The sequence below is a fragment of the Phocoena phocoena genome, chromosome 11 (assembly GCF_963924675.1).
Source record: "Phocoena phocoena chromosome 11, mPhoPho1.1, whole genome shotgun sequence".
Taxonomy (NCBI): domain Eukaryota; kingdom Metazoa; phylum Chordata; class Mammalia; order Artiodactyla; family Phocoenidae; genus Phocoena; species Phocoena phocoena.
Window position 1 is genome coordinate 71,774,517 of NC_089229.1, and position 19,467 is coordinate 71,793,983.

Genomic DNA, 19,467 nt, shown 5'->3' on the forward strand with positions numbered 1-19,467 from the left:
AAGTAAAGAGAAACAGTACTGTACCTGAAAAGCAACTATAATTTTTCTTGAGCATGTAAGCCCATCTTCACAACACGGGATGCTTTCAGTTAAAATACGGAATGTGCCATTTTCACGACCACAATAATCCTTTAAAAATTAAATGTTAATAATAGTTTATTTATATCAGGGACATGGAACTCAATTACAATGTTTGCATCAGACAAACATTTCTTAGACAGTGACCCCTTATAATCAATAAATTACCACATGTTTTGTTATGGAATTTCCAAAAGACAGTGGTGTAACTGTGTTATGGGTCTGTAGCCTTTGCTGAGTCCAAACTAGTTAACTTGTTTTGACTGAGTCCTTTTCCCATTACCTCTATACAAGTTTAGAATTATACCATAGATGTATATATATTCAAATTGTGTAAGTCTTAGATTTATTTCTAGGCTCTGCAAATAGCTAGATAAGATGTGGGGGCTTTTTCCTCAGTGATTTATATGAAATTTGATATTCAATCAAAACTAATGCAAAACAATCCAAACTTCACCCATTACATGTTACTTAGGAAGCAGTTTAGGTGTATGGAACAAGCATGAACTCCAGAATCAGACAGATCTAGGTTGAATATAGCATTTTCTGCTTAGTAATTCATGTTGCTTAACCTCTCTAACCCTCAATTTCATCTCCATCATAGGAATAATAATATAAGCCTTTTATATTTTAAATGATTGAATGTAATAAAATACATAAATTCGTTTTGCAAAAAGCACTCAAGAAAATGTAACTGTTATTGCTGATAGTGCTGTTGTTAAAATAATGACACCTAACATTTATTGAGCATTTAGTATGTGCGCCAATATTTTCTCTACTTTGGTTTCAAGTAGGGGCTATTTCCATCCCCATTTTATAGCTGAGGAAACTGAGATACAGAGAGATTAAGGAATGTGCCCAAAGTAAGTCATACATCTGAGAAATGGCAGAGCCAGGAGTGAAATCTAGGTCTACTGCCTCCAGACTCATTTTTACATTATGTTACATTTTACTGCCTTTGAGAAACATATAAGGGGCCATTTTTTTTTAATTTCACATTTTGAGAATAAAATACTCCAGAGTTCATCTACAAATAAATAATAAGTAAAGAAAAATTGTGATAAAATACACTTGCAATTACCTCGATAAATGAATACTGGCAGAGACCATCAAAGCTGTAACTTTTTCCATCAAAAGATCTAACATGACCTTCCCCATAGATATGGCAGGTGGTTTGACATTCATTTTGTGTACAGTTCCAAGATCCTTTTATGCAAGTACTAAAGGCGAGCAATGATACAGTGTGGTAAGTATATTACATCAAGATTCATATACTCATATGGTTTTTGTAAAGAAGCACAAAACAATGCTTCATATTGGTTTAAATTTTGCAGCTTCTTCATTATCTGATGTTCATTGTACATAATGCTATGTAAAATTTCTATTTTAAAGATAGCTTTTTTTCTAACTATATTTGACCATTATTTTTCAAAATATCCCAGAGTATGACTTCTTTCCCATAAAAATCAGAGCAGATTGTACACTTTCAAATATCCAAAACAAATAAAGTAGTAATCTTTTATTATGTACCATTTGTTGCAGCCAACCGAGGTGACACTTCCTTGGTCATACTCTTGTCCACCAAAAGAACATGGGCAGTCATCAGGGAAGACACAGTTCCCTTTAGAATTTCGAACCATTCCTATGGGACAGTAGCATCCACGCTTGCAAGGCAAGTTCTCCTACAGAAATAAATATAAAATATACACCATGAGGCACTAGTCTAAATACATCACATTATCAGTTTTAATTGACAATGCAGAAATATACCAAATATACATTTAGAGTCAACATTTGACAAATCAAAATGACACACAGAAAATAAAATGACCTTCTAATTACTTTTCATTGATGTCTTAATTTCCTTCTTCACTGAAACAAAAGTTTTTAAAAAACTAAACTCTAATGCCATGTTACTTACTTCAAAATTAGGTATGTTCCGAGTGCTACAGGTACTGTCAACTCTTCTCTGTGCCTTAGGATTCCTACAGTCAACATATTCAGCCCCTCTAGAACAATTCTCTGTGGAACAAGGGAAGCTGTTAATCAAGGGCCCCTTGGTCTCCTTATTTTAACCAAAGTAGATATCTTAAGCATCATGATTTCAAAACTTACGTAGTGTTAAATCAATGGGAGTCTGGCAAAGAAGAATTCCATCTCGACATATGCTGGAAATAAAAGAAAATGATACTTTTTTTTTTTAGGCTGTGCTGTGCAGCATGAGGAATCTTATTTCCCCAACCAGGGATCGAACCTGTGCCCCCTGCATTGAGAGAACAGAGTCTTAACCACTGGACCGCCAAGGAAGTCCTGGAAATGATGCGTTTAAATAAAATTCCAATGACAGCTTCTTAGTACACTGTTACAGCAACTTTAACCTCTCATTCATAAACCACCTGTTTTATCACAAATAATAAGACCAATGAGACACAGTCTCCCAGAAGATGCATAAAATGTACCAAATTATAAGATATAATCCTGTATGTATTATAGAAATGTACAAGCAAGGTTCTTATGGACATACAGAAAACTTCATGGAAAAGATGGCTTGATCTTGATGGATGAGTAAGATTCAACAAATATTGCTGATAAGATGTAAAATGTGACAAAGGAAAGAACAAGGTATGTTCCATGACTTGTTTGATAGAAGGCAGGATACATTACAGGGAGAAGTACTGGAAGTAAGTTACGGCCAGATTTCAGTTAGTCTCACATGCAAGTTTGTTTCTATTCTTTTTTTTTTTTTTTCCGCGGTACGTGGGCCTCTCACTGTTGTGGCCTCTCCCGCTGCGGAGCACAGGCTCCGGACACGCATGCTCAGCGGCCATGGCTCACAGGCCCAGCCACTCCGCGGCATGTGGGATCTTCCTGGACCGGGGCACGAACCCGTGTCCCCTGCATCGGCAGGTGGGCTCTCAACCACTGCACCACCAGGGAAGCCCTGTTTCTATTCTTTAAGCAACTGTCACCATAACAAAAGTGTTTGAGCAGCTAAGTGACACAGTCAGAATAGTGCTATAGATTTGATATTCTATTGGTAGTACAAGAAACTTGAGACAGAGACAGAGAGAGACAGGGCAAAGAACAGCCAAGTTAGCTCTCACAGTAGTGCCAATAAGAGGTCTTAGAGGTCTGAAACAGGATAATGATGAAGGCAACCATAATTTGGAGGTGCTGGCCTAAGTTTTATTAAAAAGGTAATGTACGGATTCCCCAACATCTACAGGGAATGTATCTTTACCAAACCCCAACCAAATGTTTTACATATTTGATGGAAAAGAGTTGATACGCATCCTTTCCTTTAAAATGACCAAGAAAAATTATTCATAGCTAAGTGATATCTTTATGGAACTAAAGAAAAGAGAGAAGGTGCATCCAAAGTTTTTTTGAAACAACTGCTTCAATTTTGCAGTTATGTTTTTAAGAATTGCTATTTATGTGTATCGAATTAGAAATGTGGATAGACTACTTTGCCCAGACTGCAGAAATCACAACCTTCTTATCCATTACAAAAAGTTACAATTCTTCAGCACCTCCTACTTCCCAGGAACAAAGTTCAAACTCTTGAGTGTGCCTTGGTCACTGCCTTCTTTTCCAGCGTAATCCTGTGCAGCAACAACCTGCATGTGCAATACTTTTTCAAACATTTCCTACATCAGTTCATTCTGTTTACTCCACTAGAAGTCACTCTTCACAACTCAATTTTGTCTGGAAGATTCATCCCTTAGGAAAACTGAAATGCTGGTCTCCTCTGAGAAGTTTTTTATCTCCTGCAGTAGCAACTGGCCCTTTTTGGTACCATATGATAGTATACAAACCTCCTTGCAATATCTGAGTCCAAGACAATGCTCACTCTTTGTAACTCCAGGGCTCAGCACAAAACATGGCACACAGTAGATATTTATTGAATAACTCTTTGTTGAATGTCAAATGCTGAGAGACAACTAGGAAACATTGAATATAAAATCATTTTGCATTGTCTGTATGTAGTAGCTTCTAGAATATTTTTTCTACTGTCATTTAAAACCAAACAAGAGTGGGATAAATCAGCGATGGCCATTACAGTGTAGTGAACACTCTAGGTAAAAGAGGTAATATCAAACTTTAATAAGAAATACAAAATTTTAAATATGATAGGTCTAAAGAAGACTTCATACTAGCAAAAGACTATTTCTCTGAAAAGCACAGTCCCTTGATTTCAAAGTCATAACAAGTATATTTGTTATACTGACATATAAATGACATACCATTTATTGTCATCAATATGGATGAGTTTGCCTGGTTGTATGACCTCGTCATTTATGTAGCAGTCACACTGAGATTTTGGAACACAGTTTCCTTCATTAGTCTGGTACATTCCATCAGGGCAAGTGCATCCATCAACTAGAACATCTTTCATATCGCAGCTCCTATCTCTCTCTGACAATGATCGGCAGGAACTATTGCAGGTTTTAACATTGTACCTGAAAACTAGGCCACTTGGACAAGATTGATCTGTTGGTATAGGGAAAAATAATCAACATGTAAATAACCAGGAAAATTAATAATCTTACCTCAAGTTGATGTTTATAGATATTATAGTGAATTAATCATAATTGAGATTATGAATAATAGAGGAAAAGGTACCTGTCCTTTTTTCATTCTTTTTTTCTGTCATTATTGAGACACTACTATAATGTTTACACATTCTGCTGAGAATAAAGCCCATAAACAAGATAGGCAGAACACTGCTCTCCTGTAGCTTATATTCCTGGGGAAAGGACAATTGTGCTGCATGCTAAAAAAGCAAGATAGGAAGCTCTAAGTGTGTACAGCTGGGAACCTGCACTTAGTGAAAAGGAGGGGGTAGATGGACAGCATGAAGACAGCCTGGAGAAAGGTAATTCTATGTCTGGTAATTCTATGTCTAAATTACAAGAGAGGGAAATTCTTTCAAAAAGCAAGTAGAAGAATAGAAACTATAAGCCCAGAGACAAGTAGCCTTTAGAACTTGCACGACCCTTGTAAGCAGCTTGGTCTTTAGCCTAAAAGCAATGAATTGCCATTGACTTGTTTTAGAGTGGAATGTCACATGATCAGGTTAGTTTTATTTGGTTTTACTTTAAAGATTATACTGATTTCTCTGCAGAAATTGGATTAGAGGGAACCAAGACTGGATATTAAAGGAGGTTATTGCAATCACCCAGAAGTAAAAGTGACGGCTTTTGAACTAGGTTGGTGGCAAAAGAGATGGAAAGATATGAATATATTTGAAAGAAATTTTGGAGGTGGACTTGGCAGACCTTACTGATTAACTGGATATTGGCTATGCAGTATTAAGATTTATCTATAGAGATGTGTTTCTACAAAAGTTTTTCTTTTTTGTAAACCAAGTACTTCTCTGAAGTCGTTTTTGAATAGTGCAATAAACATTTTTTTCCATTAAATGAAGGATTTATCAGCTTTCTAATAAGAATTTTTTCACTTTTTCTTTACTGAGTACAGTTGATTTACAATATTGTATTAGTTTCAGTGTATGACACAGTGCTTCAAAATTTTTATAGATTACACTCTACTTTATATTTATCACAAAATATTTGATGCATTTCCTGTGCTATACAATATATACCTGTAGCTTATTTATTTTATACATAGTAAATTTGTACCTCTTAATCCTCTACCCTTATATTTTCCCTCCCCTTTCTCCATTGGTAACCACTAGTTTGTTCTCTATATCTGTGAGTCTATTTCTTTTTCGTTATATTCACTAGTTTGTTTTATTTTTCAGATTCCACATAAAAGTGATAACATACAGGGCTTCCCTGGTGGCGCAGTGGTTGAGAGTCCGCCTGCCGATGCAGGGGACACGGGTTCGTGCCCTGGTCCGGGAAGATCCCACATGCCACGGAGTGGCTGGGCCCATGGGCCATGGCCGCTGAGCCTGCGCGTCCAGAGCCTGTGCTCCGCAATGGGAGAGGCCACAACAGTGAGAGGCCCGCGTACCAACAACAACAACAAAAAAGTGATAACATACAGTATTTTTTCTTCTCTTTCTGACTTTAGTGTAATAAATATTTTAAAACAAAATAAGATTTTTTTTCTGGCCACGTGGCAAGAGGGATCTTTGTTCCCTGACCAAGGATCCAGCCTGTACCTCCTGCAATGGAAGTGCAGAGTCTTAACCACTGGACTGCCAGGGAAGTCCCCAAAGTAAGATTTTGTAAACATAGTAGTTGAGCCCTTAGCTTACTAATTTATTTTTTCAAAATAAGTTATTAATATTTGACTATGAGTTAAAAATGCATGTCAGAACATTATTTATATTTCAGCATACAAAAGTTGAACAGAAACATATATTTATATATAAATGCATATATATTCTGTTCTTGTTAAAATATGAATGTATTTAATCAAGATAGAAGAAATAAACCAAGAAGTAAATATGCAAGGACTGCAAAAAACATATTTTTTGAAAAAACATAAAATCATCTTTGAAAGAACAAAGTACAGACTTGTAAATACACATGCTTAAAGTACACCTAGACACACACACTCACACACAACTGTTGTAAAATTGAGAAGAAAGTAGAGTTATCTAAAGCCTCTGCTTACCACAAAGCCCAGCCCTCCATCCTATCATGTAAGTTTCCTTCTCAGCACATGCTTTCACATAGTTGCCTAAAATCGTGCACAGGCAGTCTTTACTATTTTCACAAGTACAAGTATATTTTTTGCATTCCTTTAAAATAAGAAACAAATTTATATTACATTATGAAAATATTCAGAACAGGAAAACTGTGTATAACAAATCAGTTCACAACCACTCCTCTTCCCTGAAAAACGTATGTCCTTGAAACTTTTGGAATTACTTCTTTTCAAAAATATACAAAATAGCAAATCAATTATTAAATGAGTTTTCCAAGAACTTAGAAAAGACAGAAAAAGAAACTTATTCAAGACTTTTCTCATTTGGGGTTATTTTCCAGTACCTCTTTTTGTTTTGAGTTGGTATATCTAACAATTGAATAAATTAGTATAATCCAATGTTAAATTTAAACATATATCTTAATCTACTGACAATGGCTGCTATTTGAACATTTTTAATATCTCATGCTGCTTTTAATATATTATCAAAATATTTCTCAAAAAAAGCTGTTAATATCAGACCCTCACATACCTCTTGATATGGTTTAGGGTCCACAACTGAATGGCAGGAAGCAAAAGGCCCACTCAAATCAAGAAGAATTCCACAGTGCCTTTCAGCAAACCTTTCTGGAAGAAAATTAATGAACCACATATTAGATCAAAAATGTCATAATTTTTTGATTAAAAGAGAAAGTGTAAATTTTTAACTTTTGTCTTTATTAAAACAGTTTTTTTTTTTTTTTTTTTTTTTTTAAAGAAGATGTTGGGGGTAGGAGTTTATTACTTAATTAATTTATTTTTGCTGGGTTGGGTCTTCGCCTCTGTGCGAGGGCTTTCTCTAGTCGTGGCAAGCGGGGGCCACTCTTCATCGCGGTGCGCGGGCCTCCCACTATCGCGGCCTCTCTTGTTGCGGAGCACAGGCTCCAGACGCGCAGGCTCAGTAGGTGTGGCTCACGGGCCCAGCCGCTCCGCTGCATGTGGGATCTTCCCGGACCGGGGCACGAACCCGTGTCCCCTGCATCGGCAGGCGGACTCTCAACCACTGCGCCACCAGGGAAGCCCCAACAGTTATGTTTTTAAAGTGTTTTGCTATAATTTGTTATCACTATATACAAAAATAGCATGATATAATCAGAAACTATTTAAACTTAGAGGCAAATCTTTATTAGCTTTGGACTTTTATATTAAATCAGTTAACATTTTCTGAAGGGCAGTTTCTATATAAAAATATGAATAAGGGAACCAGAGTATTTATTTATGTACCTTTTAATTTAAAATACATATTTATGTCAAATTATGAAATGTTAGAACTGTCACCCAAGTAGGTCAGATCAGTGTTTCTGAAGGTCATACATTAGGACAACCAATATCAATAATTCAGATATGCTAATTTTATTTTTAACTGCTTAATTCATATTTGGTTGGTTTATAAATAACTAGTCTCAGATTAAATTAACAGAAGAGAAAATTCACAAAAATAGCATCTGAGTAGAAAATGTTTTGCTCAGTGATTTGCAGATTCTTAAGGATGATGACCATGACTAGGACAAACATTACTAAAATTTTTTTTAACTATTTGTTGATTGACCTTTAAAAGTTACTGTCACCAGGAAGCAATAAAGGAACATGACTGAACCTATATAAAGGACATTGAGGCCAATTATGAGGCCAAACTTGCAACCAGGTTTCACTGTTTTTTTGTAAACATTATTAACGTCTTATTAAAGTATAGTTTAATTTTCTGTATTTTATTTTATTAAGTTATATATAAAACACTGAAAATTGAGTCATTTACATATCTCTCAAAATTGTTAACATATAGTCTGCTTAACATAAATTGGCTTGGTTTCTATGAGATATATGTTTTTTACCTATGCTCATTTTTTTCATTGCAACACCCACAAAACAAAATAACAACAATTAAAACCGTGAAATATGTATTACCATGTTGATGTTAATGCATTTACCAGCTCATCTTTTAAATCAAAACAAATAGATGAAACTTTCAAAAGGAATCGCTTTAGTAATTTTTAAATATTATTAAAAACTGATCAGACGTTTGTTTCAAATATGCAGATTAATTTAGAAATAACTAATTAACATATTATCCTAATACATCTTAACTTACCTTCCGTTGCATTCCATTACTTATGAAAGAAGCAACATAAAGTGAAGTATGTATTAAAATCAACAATACTAGGGGAACAATCAGAGAAAGACTTGGACTCAAAACACTTGGATTACACCTTATTAAGAACACCCTATCTAAACTCCATTATCACCATCTACATTAATGGAGATAATAACCTCATCTATGTCCTTCATGAATATTTGTGGAAATAAATTGAACTAATAGGTATGAAAGTATTTGGTAAGCTAAAACATGAGCTGAATCATACAAGTGTACAGTTTTCCCATTAAGATCTATATTTGAGGTTTGGTATACATGATGGCAATGGTTAGGAGACCTGGATCTAACTATAGCTGCATCATTAAGTGTCTCAGCAGTTACGGTGAGTCTCACTATTCAAAGAAATGATGACTTCTACAACTAAATAAAATAGGAATACTAATAAACTAAGTGATAGGTAAAGTCTCCTCTAACCCTATTATTCTATAACCATGGAGAAAACTGTATAAGGAGGAAAAGAGTAAGTACAGAAAAAGACAGCTGTGTCTTTTCCTCCCTCCATTGCCCAATGAGACATGTTTTCTAAGAGTGTCATCAACCAGCCCGATTGTTTCTCCACTGTTCCCCCTAAAACTGGGATAGTACAACAAATGCTAGCTGAAACCAGGATTATCTGGTAGTCTCATATTATTACCAGAATAAGTTTATAATTCCAGTACCAAATATCTAATTACAGAGTTTGATGTTCAATTAACATTACCTTTTTCTATACTGACGCATGAAGCAGTGTTTCCTTTAGGACAAGGCATCATTTCCCAAGAATTAGCAAATGCCTGAGATGTCTTCTCTAATATATTCTGACTTGACATGAAATCATCCTCTGCTCTGTTGTTGTAGGAACCACAGAGTCCTGTATAGAGCACAGAACAAATTTTAGCATTTTCTCATCTTCTTTTTGGATTCATATTCAGTTCTTTACTCAAATCAAAACATGTATAAGCCACCTGAGAGTATTGTCTTTCTTATCTGGACCCTTCTGACCCATGAGTTACATTTTTTTTCTGTGTATAAATGTCACCTTCTTAAGCAAAAGTATATTGCAAAAATTTAGATGGTTTTAAATGAGTAACTGTAGGATTTGCCGTCGTTTCTTTGTTTTGTTTCATATTTGGACAGTATGTAAGAGCTGATTTCTATAACAGAAAAACTCAGTAAAAGAAATGTAATCTATGAGCAGAAAGACAAGTTATAATAGCTTTTATTTGAAACTTGATTTTCAAAGATTTATATGTATAGTATTTTCATTTATTCTTCTACAAGTCAAAGCTTTAGTAACATATATTAGCAAAATGAAATAACAAAAATTATCAAATCTCACTTAATAAATCCTTAATTTAAAAACCTTAAAAATTTTAAATTGTTGAAAACCATTAGGAAATAGATTTTGTAATAAATAAAGCTGTCCTCACTGTATGTTAGAATTATTTTACTGCAATATGGAAGGAAAGATTAAGTTAAAATGCCTTATGGTCTAATGTCATTAATTGAGACAACTGAAAATTACACTAGATGTTTACAAGAGCGCCTTGGAAATAAAAACATATCTAGACGACTTACCTACGGTGTCTGTGAATTGGTTGGGTGGCATGGAAACATATAATTGCATCACAGGAACAATTTGTATTTGCAGTTTTCCATGAAAGTATGTTTCTGCTTGAAGGTATGAGGAAGATGCATTGGAGATCTGTATTTTTTCTGTTAAAGTAATAATTTATATTAATAGCAACAATTGACATATTAAACAGTTTTTGATTTCTTAAAATGCTTTTATACTTTAATAGATTTTAAAAAGCAGAAGCATTTAATATCCTTAAAGATTGAATAAATTAATGCATTTTATATTTATTTTAAAATGGTATTATTAAACTTACCTGAATAATAATAACCTTGATTTCTAATCTTGTCATTTGTGACTGTTCCATCTCTATTGAATATGTATTTTTCAACTGGAACAGACTAATATTTAAAACACATTGTTAGTTCATATTAATTTACAATATTAATTCATTTTAGTGTAATATATGAACCTGAAATTTTTTTCCATAAAAGTTTAATTGTAATGGATTAATTTATAAATATCTAAAATATAGATCATTTTTAAAGCATTTCTTATATCAATTCTTTGAGGAGGATTATAAAGGACTTTTCATCCCTGATTTGTAGATGAGGAAGCCAAGACCCAAGAAGGTAACTTGGATTTCCAAAGGTCGAACCACTTGTAACTACCAAAGATCAAGCTAGGTGACCTCCCCACCATATAGGTCATCTCCACTTAAAATGATAATTCCAAATACATGAAATTCTAAACAAATATAAATGTCTTCTTAAATGGGCCATAGATTTTAATAATCGAATAAGCACATAAGGCTGACCTGTAATTAGCACATTAGTTATGTGTCTACGTTAATTTTGATATACTTAAGGATCCTTGGAACTATCCAGCTCTTCCAGAGACTTTACCAATCTTTTATGCTTTGAATTTACACAGTAAAACCTCTCTTTTACAACCTGAAAATTCTAAATTTGTGGAGTAACTGATTCAATTTTGCTTTAGGAATCTGATTACTTACCGAATTCAAGAGGAGTGTAACACTATTTAAGCACGTTCCTGACTGACCACTTGGACATGGACGAAGCTCAACACTAATAGACCAATCTTTATCCTGTTAAAAAATGCATTTCATGTAAATGTTTATTAAAATGTCATTGAATATATGCTATTACTATGTGATTCATTCACAATGCATGTTTGCATTTCAAATATGCAAAAGGCTTACATCTTATCATTCTGCTCTGAAACTAGAAACCTAGTTCAGTCAATGGCACAGTCTAGGATTGGCCAAGAGCTTTACAGATGGTTCAAGTTTCTTGCATCTAAGACTATCTAAGTAGTCTATAACTGGTGGATTTTCATAACATTATTTTTTTTTCTTTTAGCTTTACTTTTCGTCTTCTCCACAGGAATTGTGCTGCATTATTGAGACTAATAGGACTTAGAGGGAACATAGCTTGTTTATTCTCTGGAAAAATCCATGATGTCAACTTAAATCCAATGAGAGAGGTATTTAATTTGTCAACCCATAATAAAAGTCATGCCAAACATTGACTTCCAGTTTTCATTTCAAGATCTAGGAATCTCTAATCTATAAGAAGCAAATATTCTATATATTTTTACATATTTCCCTCTCACTTTGCCCATCCCCTATTCTCATGGATTATGTGAGGAGTATTACAAAAAAGGAAAGAAGATTTGGAAAACTGACTTTTGATAGCAGCAACTACATTTTTCAGATTACTGGTCATTGACCCACATCTCTCACTTCAGGAGTCACAAATTCTGCTCATCTTTGTTTCTGACCAGGAAGATTCAGTAAAATTTCCTGTTCTCATGCTAGCTAAAGGTACAAGCTACGAAATAGAATCCCCCTTTTATTGAACTCCAGATTACTTAAAATTTTAATATTGAAAAGAGTTTAAATGTAAGGATAACCTCTATCATACTGTTATATTATAAAAACTAAAAATAAATGTAAAAGAATAATGATGAAAGAGGAAGATCCTTTATGGAATGTAAAAGTTAGTTTCATTTGAGGCATTAATGAACACATGCAAAGAAAAGTAGAAAAAGGAAAACTTTTCCCGGTGTATTTAGAAAATTATTAGCAATGAAGGAGATTTTGATTGTTTTTGTTTATCAAGAATTTCTAAGGAGCACAGGTAATAATCATTGTCAATGTCAATATGTGACCGAAAGCAGATACTGAAATACATAACCAATGATTGAAGGGATGTTTGTTATTTTTAATAGTAAATAAAGATGAAGATTGTGTTTTTAAATGGCTAAGAAATAGTTTGATGTGTCAGTTTTCTCAAGTGTTGTAGACTGTTACGTACATGGATGGCCAAAAAGTGACAGTTTCCATGATGATTGTATTTAACACCATCAAAGGTGGTAATCAAACTTCCTTCCACCTTACATCTTCCAGGACATAACATTTCAGTGCAAGACCACTTTGCTTCTTGGCATGTGCTGTTAAAATGCAACGAAAAAAAAAAAAAAAAAAAAAATGCAACGGTTATGTTAAAGGTCATCAATTATGTTTTCTCTATGGTGAAAATAAATAACACAACATTAAAAAATCATAACTTAAACTACGACATCTAGTTAAGTTTTCTTACACTATTTTCATTCCCTACCCAACATCTCAGCTTTGATAAAATGTCTCATTGACCATGGTATCCTGGTATTTTAAAAGACTCTAATTCCATTGACCAAAATAATAACTTCTGCCAGCATTAAACATATAAAAACTTGTAAACTGGATTTCAGGAGTTTGTTTAAATGGAACACATTTCACTATTAGTATTAAAACACCTGTTACATGCTACATTATAGACCTGCACTGTCCAATATAGTATAGAGACATAGCTACTGATTATGTGAAATGCGGCTTGTCAGTCCAGATTGAAATCTGCTGTAAATGTAAAATACACACAGACTTCTAAGACTTAATATGAAAAAAGATTGTAAAATCTCTCAACATTTTATACTAATTTCATGTCGAAATGATAATATTTTGGATATGTAAAGTACATGATTATAATTAATTCTACTTGTTTGTTTCTTTTTGCTTTTTAAAATGCATCAACTAAAAGTGTTAAATTATATATGTAGGTCATATTTGTGGCTCACATTATATTTCTCTTGGACAGCACAACTCTACACATTCAATAAATCATAGCTCTTGTTATTCATAATTATTATTAATATATTATTACCAGACTAACAGAACATTGCCTATTTATTGAGAAAATATTACAGTATTAATAATATATTAGTTTTCATTTAGTCAGTTTATTTCCTTACAAGGACACAGTACATTCTAGAAAGTCCTCTGAAGTCCAGCAGATATGTGGAGTTTCAGAGAAAAGGCATAATGAGGAACAGGGAAATCTGTCTGGTCAGAATATTGTTCCTGAATGTGAAAGGAAGAATCAAGCTATTCAACTAAAAGAGAAATAATCTACACTAACGTTTGGCACATTAAAATCCTATCTGGAGGTTTGGAGAGCACTGGTTTAATGGGATACAATTAGCAAAGTTTATATTTTTGTTATTGCTGTTGCCTCTTCTTCCCTTTCTCCCCCTCACCCCATTCCTTTCCAGCCTTCCCCTAAATTTGCAAAGCAACTTTATTTTCCTTATGTAACGTAGTAATGTGGATAAGCTTTACACCGATACTTCTTGTGGCCAAGGTGACAGAAAGTACCAATAAAATGTCAAAAGTATAGAATCTAAAAAAAAAATCCTATCTGGATTAAATGCATCTTCACCAATGTAGCCTCATATAAAAATTATTTGAAAAGTGTTGGGTTGTTTCTAATTGTATATTTTTAAATATTCTTGGAAATTAGCATATTGTTTCATTATTGTAACCATACTTTTGTATTATGCTTTGCTCTGTTTTGCAACCACCAATCGGTTTACTATTCAAAACACTATTTTAGTTAGTAAAAAAACATTGTCTTTTAAAGATACAAAGAAAGCTCATATATTTTACATAAAACACAAAGCTTTCCTCAAAAATTGAAAGACAGAATATCAACACAGAAAATGCCAGAAGTTTGCTTTTTTTTTTCTGAAAAGTTTATTTTACATGTGGATTTAGGGAATTACTTCAAATTACATTAAAATATTAGTATTATGTCACTATCAATAAAATGTAGACCAAAAGCACACACACATACCACTGAGAACCACAAGAACCTTCACGGATTTCTCCTGACTGATACACCTTTCCATTAGATTCACAGGGACAGTCAGCCTTCAACACGCATCTCCCTTTCTCTCCAATATCATCCAATAGATAACCTAGAGTATATTATATAAAGTTAATCTTGAAACTATATAAACATCAGTAAATTCTCAAGCAGTGTGTTGCAAAATCACTTTTGAGGTTGTTCTTTCAAGTGTAAACATGCACTTAAAAATGATAATTTCTATTTAAGAAATTTGAGAACTGGCAAGAGTATAGACAATTTTCGGAGCCACAGAGCAGTCCTTTTGAGCCTAATACAGAGCTAGCGAATCATCTGTGTAGTACCATGGCCCTCAGGTATTGTAGAGACAGAAATGCACATTAACTTTAAAAGTCTCTCTACCCCTCCCCTGCAGTATGCTAGAAGGATGGATTATAAATAGGTAATAATTTATTCATTAAATATCTTGTTAGAAACAATATCCCACTATAACTGAGTCACTTCATTTTCAATTGTTTTAGTGTAAATAGTATTACCTTCTGGGCAGGTGCAGCCACTCACACATTCAACGCCTTGAAAAGGAGCCACATTAGAACAAGTTGCAGGATTTGAGGGACCACATTCTTTGTAGATATGTTTTTCTGGGCATCTAGGTTTTTCTGGAGAAATATAGAAATATGTATACATGGAAAATAAATGTGATAAATACATAATATTCTAATGTGGATCTTTTCAAATGGGATTCTTTGAGTCTACTTTTCAAGATATGTCAGTTTTTAAAGATATTCAGTACTAAATTATGCCAATTTCCTATGCATTATTTTATGATACAATATTTAATTTGGAGGAAATGTATATTATATAGTATCATTTTACCTTACTTTGAAATTGATATTCTATTTGTATTTTAACTTATAAAGACTGAACTAAGTATAAATGAAAAGTATATTCATATTTGTATGAAACTCATTTAGGTTTTCTAATTTTCTGAAAAAAATAATTACTCATCAACATACTTTTGATAACTTTTTCAGTTATTTTTTACAGAGTTTTTACAGAATTTCACAGAATTATTCATTTTTCCCAGTGACTTTTACTAATTATAAAGTTCCAAATTAAGATCTTAACACAAAGCACTTGTAGCAAGTAACCCCACAAAATGGACCTCAGTTTCCTCACAGGTACGTGTCAGAGACAAGATTATGGTCTCTGAGGTTTCTTCCAGGGCTTAGGCATTTGAGAAGATTACTTTGAAACACATCCCAACTTTAAGTGCTATAGAAGCTTCCTGATTTGGAATCTACAATATATTTGAAACCTACCACAAACCACATCGGGATCGTCTCTCCAGGATACATAGGTGCCAGGACCATCTGATGAACAGAGGCGGGACAATTCTGCATAAGTGTCACAGGTGGATTTTTTGTCTCTACTTTGGCAGTACTCATCAATGCAGATCATTTTGTAGTTGTTGGATAAAGTGCCAACCTTTCCACATTTCTCAAAGTAGGTTCCAATAATTTTGTTACAGTGCTAGGAAATAAAGCATGAAGTTTTAAGAAAACATAGGAAAAATGGAGAACCAAATGAGTATTTTGGGAAAGATAAATTCAGAAATTTATTTTGCATAATACCCTGTAGCTTTGACAGGAAAATTCTTGAACACTGGTTGAAATGGGGAGTTTTGAATCATTACATTTGGTACAGTGACTCCTAAAAGAAAACTTCACCTCTGATACTTTTGATTGCTATATAAGGACTTCAAAATTTGTTGTACCTAAACTCATCCAAAATTTCTCTAAAAGTGACATGAAGTTTAGAACTTGAGAAAATGAAAGGGGTGAGAAAAGGAAAGGTTGTCAATGTCAGAGATTGGGATGGTGAATGATTGACACCACAATACACAGAGGGATATTGACCCTTTAACTGTCAGTCTGCTTATATTTGATGAGCAAAAAAGTAAAATGGACTGATTCTGTGCTTTCTTGGTGGGGGCCATGTGAGTCTGCTCTGGAAACAACATATCTGTTCTCATGTTGTTTAAGGAAGTAAAGACATATTGTCAAGCACAAAAAGTTCAAATTTCAAAATATTTTAATTACCACATAGCTTTTTGCTATCTTAACTATGTTTGTTTTCAGAGAAATATAAAAGCTACTAGCAAGCAAATAACACAGTTTGCACCAATTAAGCCCCAGGACAACTGATAACATTCTCCAAGTGAGGTATAAAATTAAGTGAAACGAAATCTTCAAAGATTGTTTTTTTTTTTTAATGTACTATACTTTGTGTATATTTCTTATTAGATTACAGGTTTCTTTGGAGCAAGAAATAGAACTTTATAATTTCTAGGCTTAACACAATGTCTTGTACATAGTAAGTTCTTACTAAATACACATTGGCTTTAATATAAATTTGTATACTCATTCAACTAACATTTTTGAGCAACCAGGCATAAATTCTCACACACTGTGCAACTACCACAACAGTAAAACCTAATCTCTGTCATCACAGAGCTCAAAATCTCTTAGGAAACATGTGAGAAAAACATGAGGAATTTTTATAGATCATAAGTACCAATGAGTGACATAGGGTAACAGAGGAAAGAGAAAGCAATTCTAACTGCAAAACTCAAGGAGCATTTCACAAGGAAGATAGCAGATGACCTTAGTTTGCTTTGCTAAAAGATGACAAGGTGGTTATAAATACAATACCCATTGTCAATTAAAACACAAGTCTCTTCTACCTATACTATTCATACATATCTTGGTCTTGAGAATTTTGTTCTAGATTGAAATAAGAATATGTGAAAATTCCTTCAGTCATCAAATAAGTGCAATCTACCAAATTCAACATTAAGAGTTTCTGCAAGTGCAGAAAATTCAGAATAAATGATGACTATTTTCAAGTGGTGTAGTCAAAAATATTATCTGTAACTTTTTCAGAAAGAAGGTAAAGTACACTGGAGATGACAATTCAGACTGGCTATCTGGGGCGAAAGTAAGGGAGTGAGAGCAGAAAGTAGTTCTTAGAAATGCACTACAGGGATTTCTAAACTGTAAGAGTCAAGTCAGTCCTTATTAAGAAATAATCATGGAGAGGTGAAGCATGTCAGTTTACAGACCAACTAAAACACTGTTCAAAGGAAATTAGAATTGTTACACTCATATACAGCAAATATCATTTAAAAAAAAACACTTATTTTAGCATCTACAACTAAACTAAAGCAGAGAAGCAGACCACAGGGACATTGGAGAGGAAGCAATGGCAAAATTCTAATAAGGTCTGAGTGTTAGAAAAGGATGTTGGCTATCCAAATTGAAATGAAAGAGAATATTGTTGAAATCTGCTATTAAATGAAATATATATTTCTTACATGCACTCCATCTTCACAAACTTGATAGCTTTTGGTAACAGCTTTGGGACAATTACCAGGAATTTTACTATTGTCAATGTGCTCATTAATATCTTCTCCTTGAAAAGAAAGCAATGTTAACTTCAAGATATTCATTATATATATATATATATATATATATATATATATATATATATATATACATTATTTTTAAGATAAATATGGACTTGACAATATAAATATATTTTTTTATTTTAACAATTTCTCATTCTATAGACAAATGCAAATTGTTAATTGTTGGATTTATCCAAATATGAAAAATTACTTTATAATTTCCTTTTGGGAGGCAATTTTCTTAGACAAAATGCATTGAAATCTTACCTGGAATGCTGTTGAAGTCACCACAAAGACCACAAGTTGGATACTGCTTGTGAAGAGTGAGCTTTAAAAAAAGATTACATGTATGTTTATAAAATATTGAAAATATCTCAAGACAAAGTTTAACCAAACCAAAAGACAGGCCCTCTTCATGTTCAATTTTACCTAAGCTGGTTACTTAGGAATGTATTACAGGGCCTTTTCTAAAGGATTTAGATTTAGAATTTGGCAAGATCCTGACTTCACTTTTACTAACTGTGTCTTTGGGTGGATTATTTAACTTTTATTAGCCTGAATTTCCTGAGTTCCATCATCTGTAAAATAAGATTAATAACCATATTTTAAATATTAGATAATCCTTAGTCAGTGCCTGATACATAGAGATTTCTCAATAAATCTTAGCTCTTATTTTCCTTATATTGTATTATTTTATAACTGAAAGTAAAGAACAAAAAGCACAAACTATAAGAAGATCATAGATGGACTTACTGAGAGTTTATTATTTTCATCCCACATTAAAGACAGGATTCCTCTACGGCTATTCAGAACATTATGTTCTCCATATTTCTTAATGTGAATCATTTTATTGTCATATGGTATCTGTACACTGAAAAGTATAAAATACAAGTACATATAAAAGGTGTAAGAACAGTATTATTACAGCATGTTTTTTTCTGGTAATTCATGTTTCTATATTTAGTATCATAAATATAATACTGCTAATGAATAGTAAAGTTTTTTTTTTCTGATCATTTCAGAAGAAGAGACACAATGGCTTTCATCTGATTTTGGAAAGACTTGCAAGGAACAATGAATAAATCTTTGAGGCTTTGGAGAATTGAACAAGAAGAAACTGGTCCATTATAAGAATAAAATGATTAAATAATTTGAAATGTTCACAAGCAGAATACCATGCCTCACTTTCTTATCCTGAAAAATATTCAAATATGTCATCCCTTCCAAATATAAATTGCTACTTCTAAAAACAATGGCCTAAGTTTCAATGTATTGTAAAAGCTCAAATTTTTATTTAGCATTAAACATGCAAATGAAAATTGAAATATTCTATTAACAGTTTTGT

General features: G+C 33.2%; 1 protein-coding gene across 1 annotated transcript in view; it reads right to left on the minus strand.

Moving 5' to 3' along the window:
• The window catches only part of MUC19 (mucin 19, oligomeric), a 97,707-nt gene extending 78,805 nt beyond the window's left edge, over positions 1-18,902 (minus strand). Inside the window, exons 1-19 of the mRNA XM_065888182.1 lie at positions 18,876-18,902; positions 18,390-18,450; positions 18,030-18,127; positions 15,976-16,186; positions 15,190-15,312; positions 14,642-14,765; positions 12,788-12,923; positions 11,464-11,556; positions 10,765-10,849; positions 10,451-10,588; positions 9,594-9,743; positions 7,235-7,329; positions 6,670-6,796; positions 4,326-4,572; positions 2,194-2,246; positions 2,000-2,100; positions 1,609-1,760; positions 1,160-1,298; positions 25-129 (exon numbers count right to left, since the gene is read on the minus strand). Of these exons, the coding sequence (XP_065744254.1) occupies positions 25-129; positions 1,160-1,298; positions 1,609-1,760; positions 2,000-2,100; positions 2,194-2,246; positions 4,326-4,572; positions 6,670-6,796; positions 7,235-7,329; positions 9,594-9,743; positions 10,451-10,588; positions 10,765-10,849; positions 11,464-11,556; positions 12,788-12,923; positions 14,642-14,765; positions 15,190-15,312; positions 15,976-16,186; positions 18,030-18,127; positions 18,390-18,450; positions 18,876-18,902 (2,265 nt within the window). The remainder of the gene's footprint in view (positions 1-24; positions 130-1,159; positions 1,299-1,608; positions 1,761-1,999; positions 2,101-2,193; positions 2,247-4,325; positions 4,573-6,669; positions 6,797-7,234; positions 7,330-9,593; positions 9,744-10,450; positions 10,589-10,764; positions 10,850-11,463; positions 11,557-12,787; positions 12,924-14,641; positions 14,766-15,189; positions 15,313-15,975; positions 16,187-18,029; positions 18,128-18,389; positions 18,451-18,875) is intronic.
• Between the last annotated feature and the right edge of the window lie 565 nt (positions 18,903-19,467).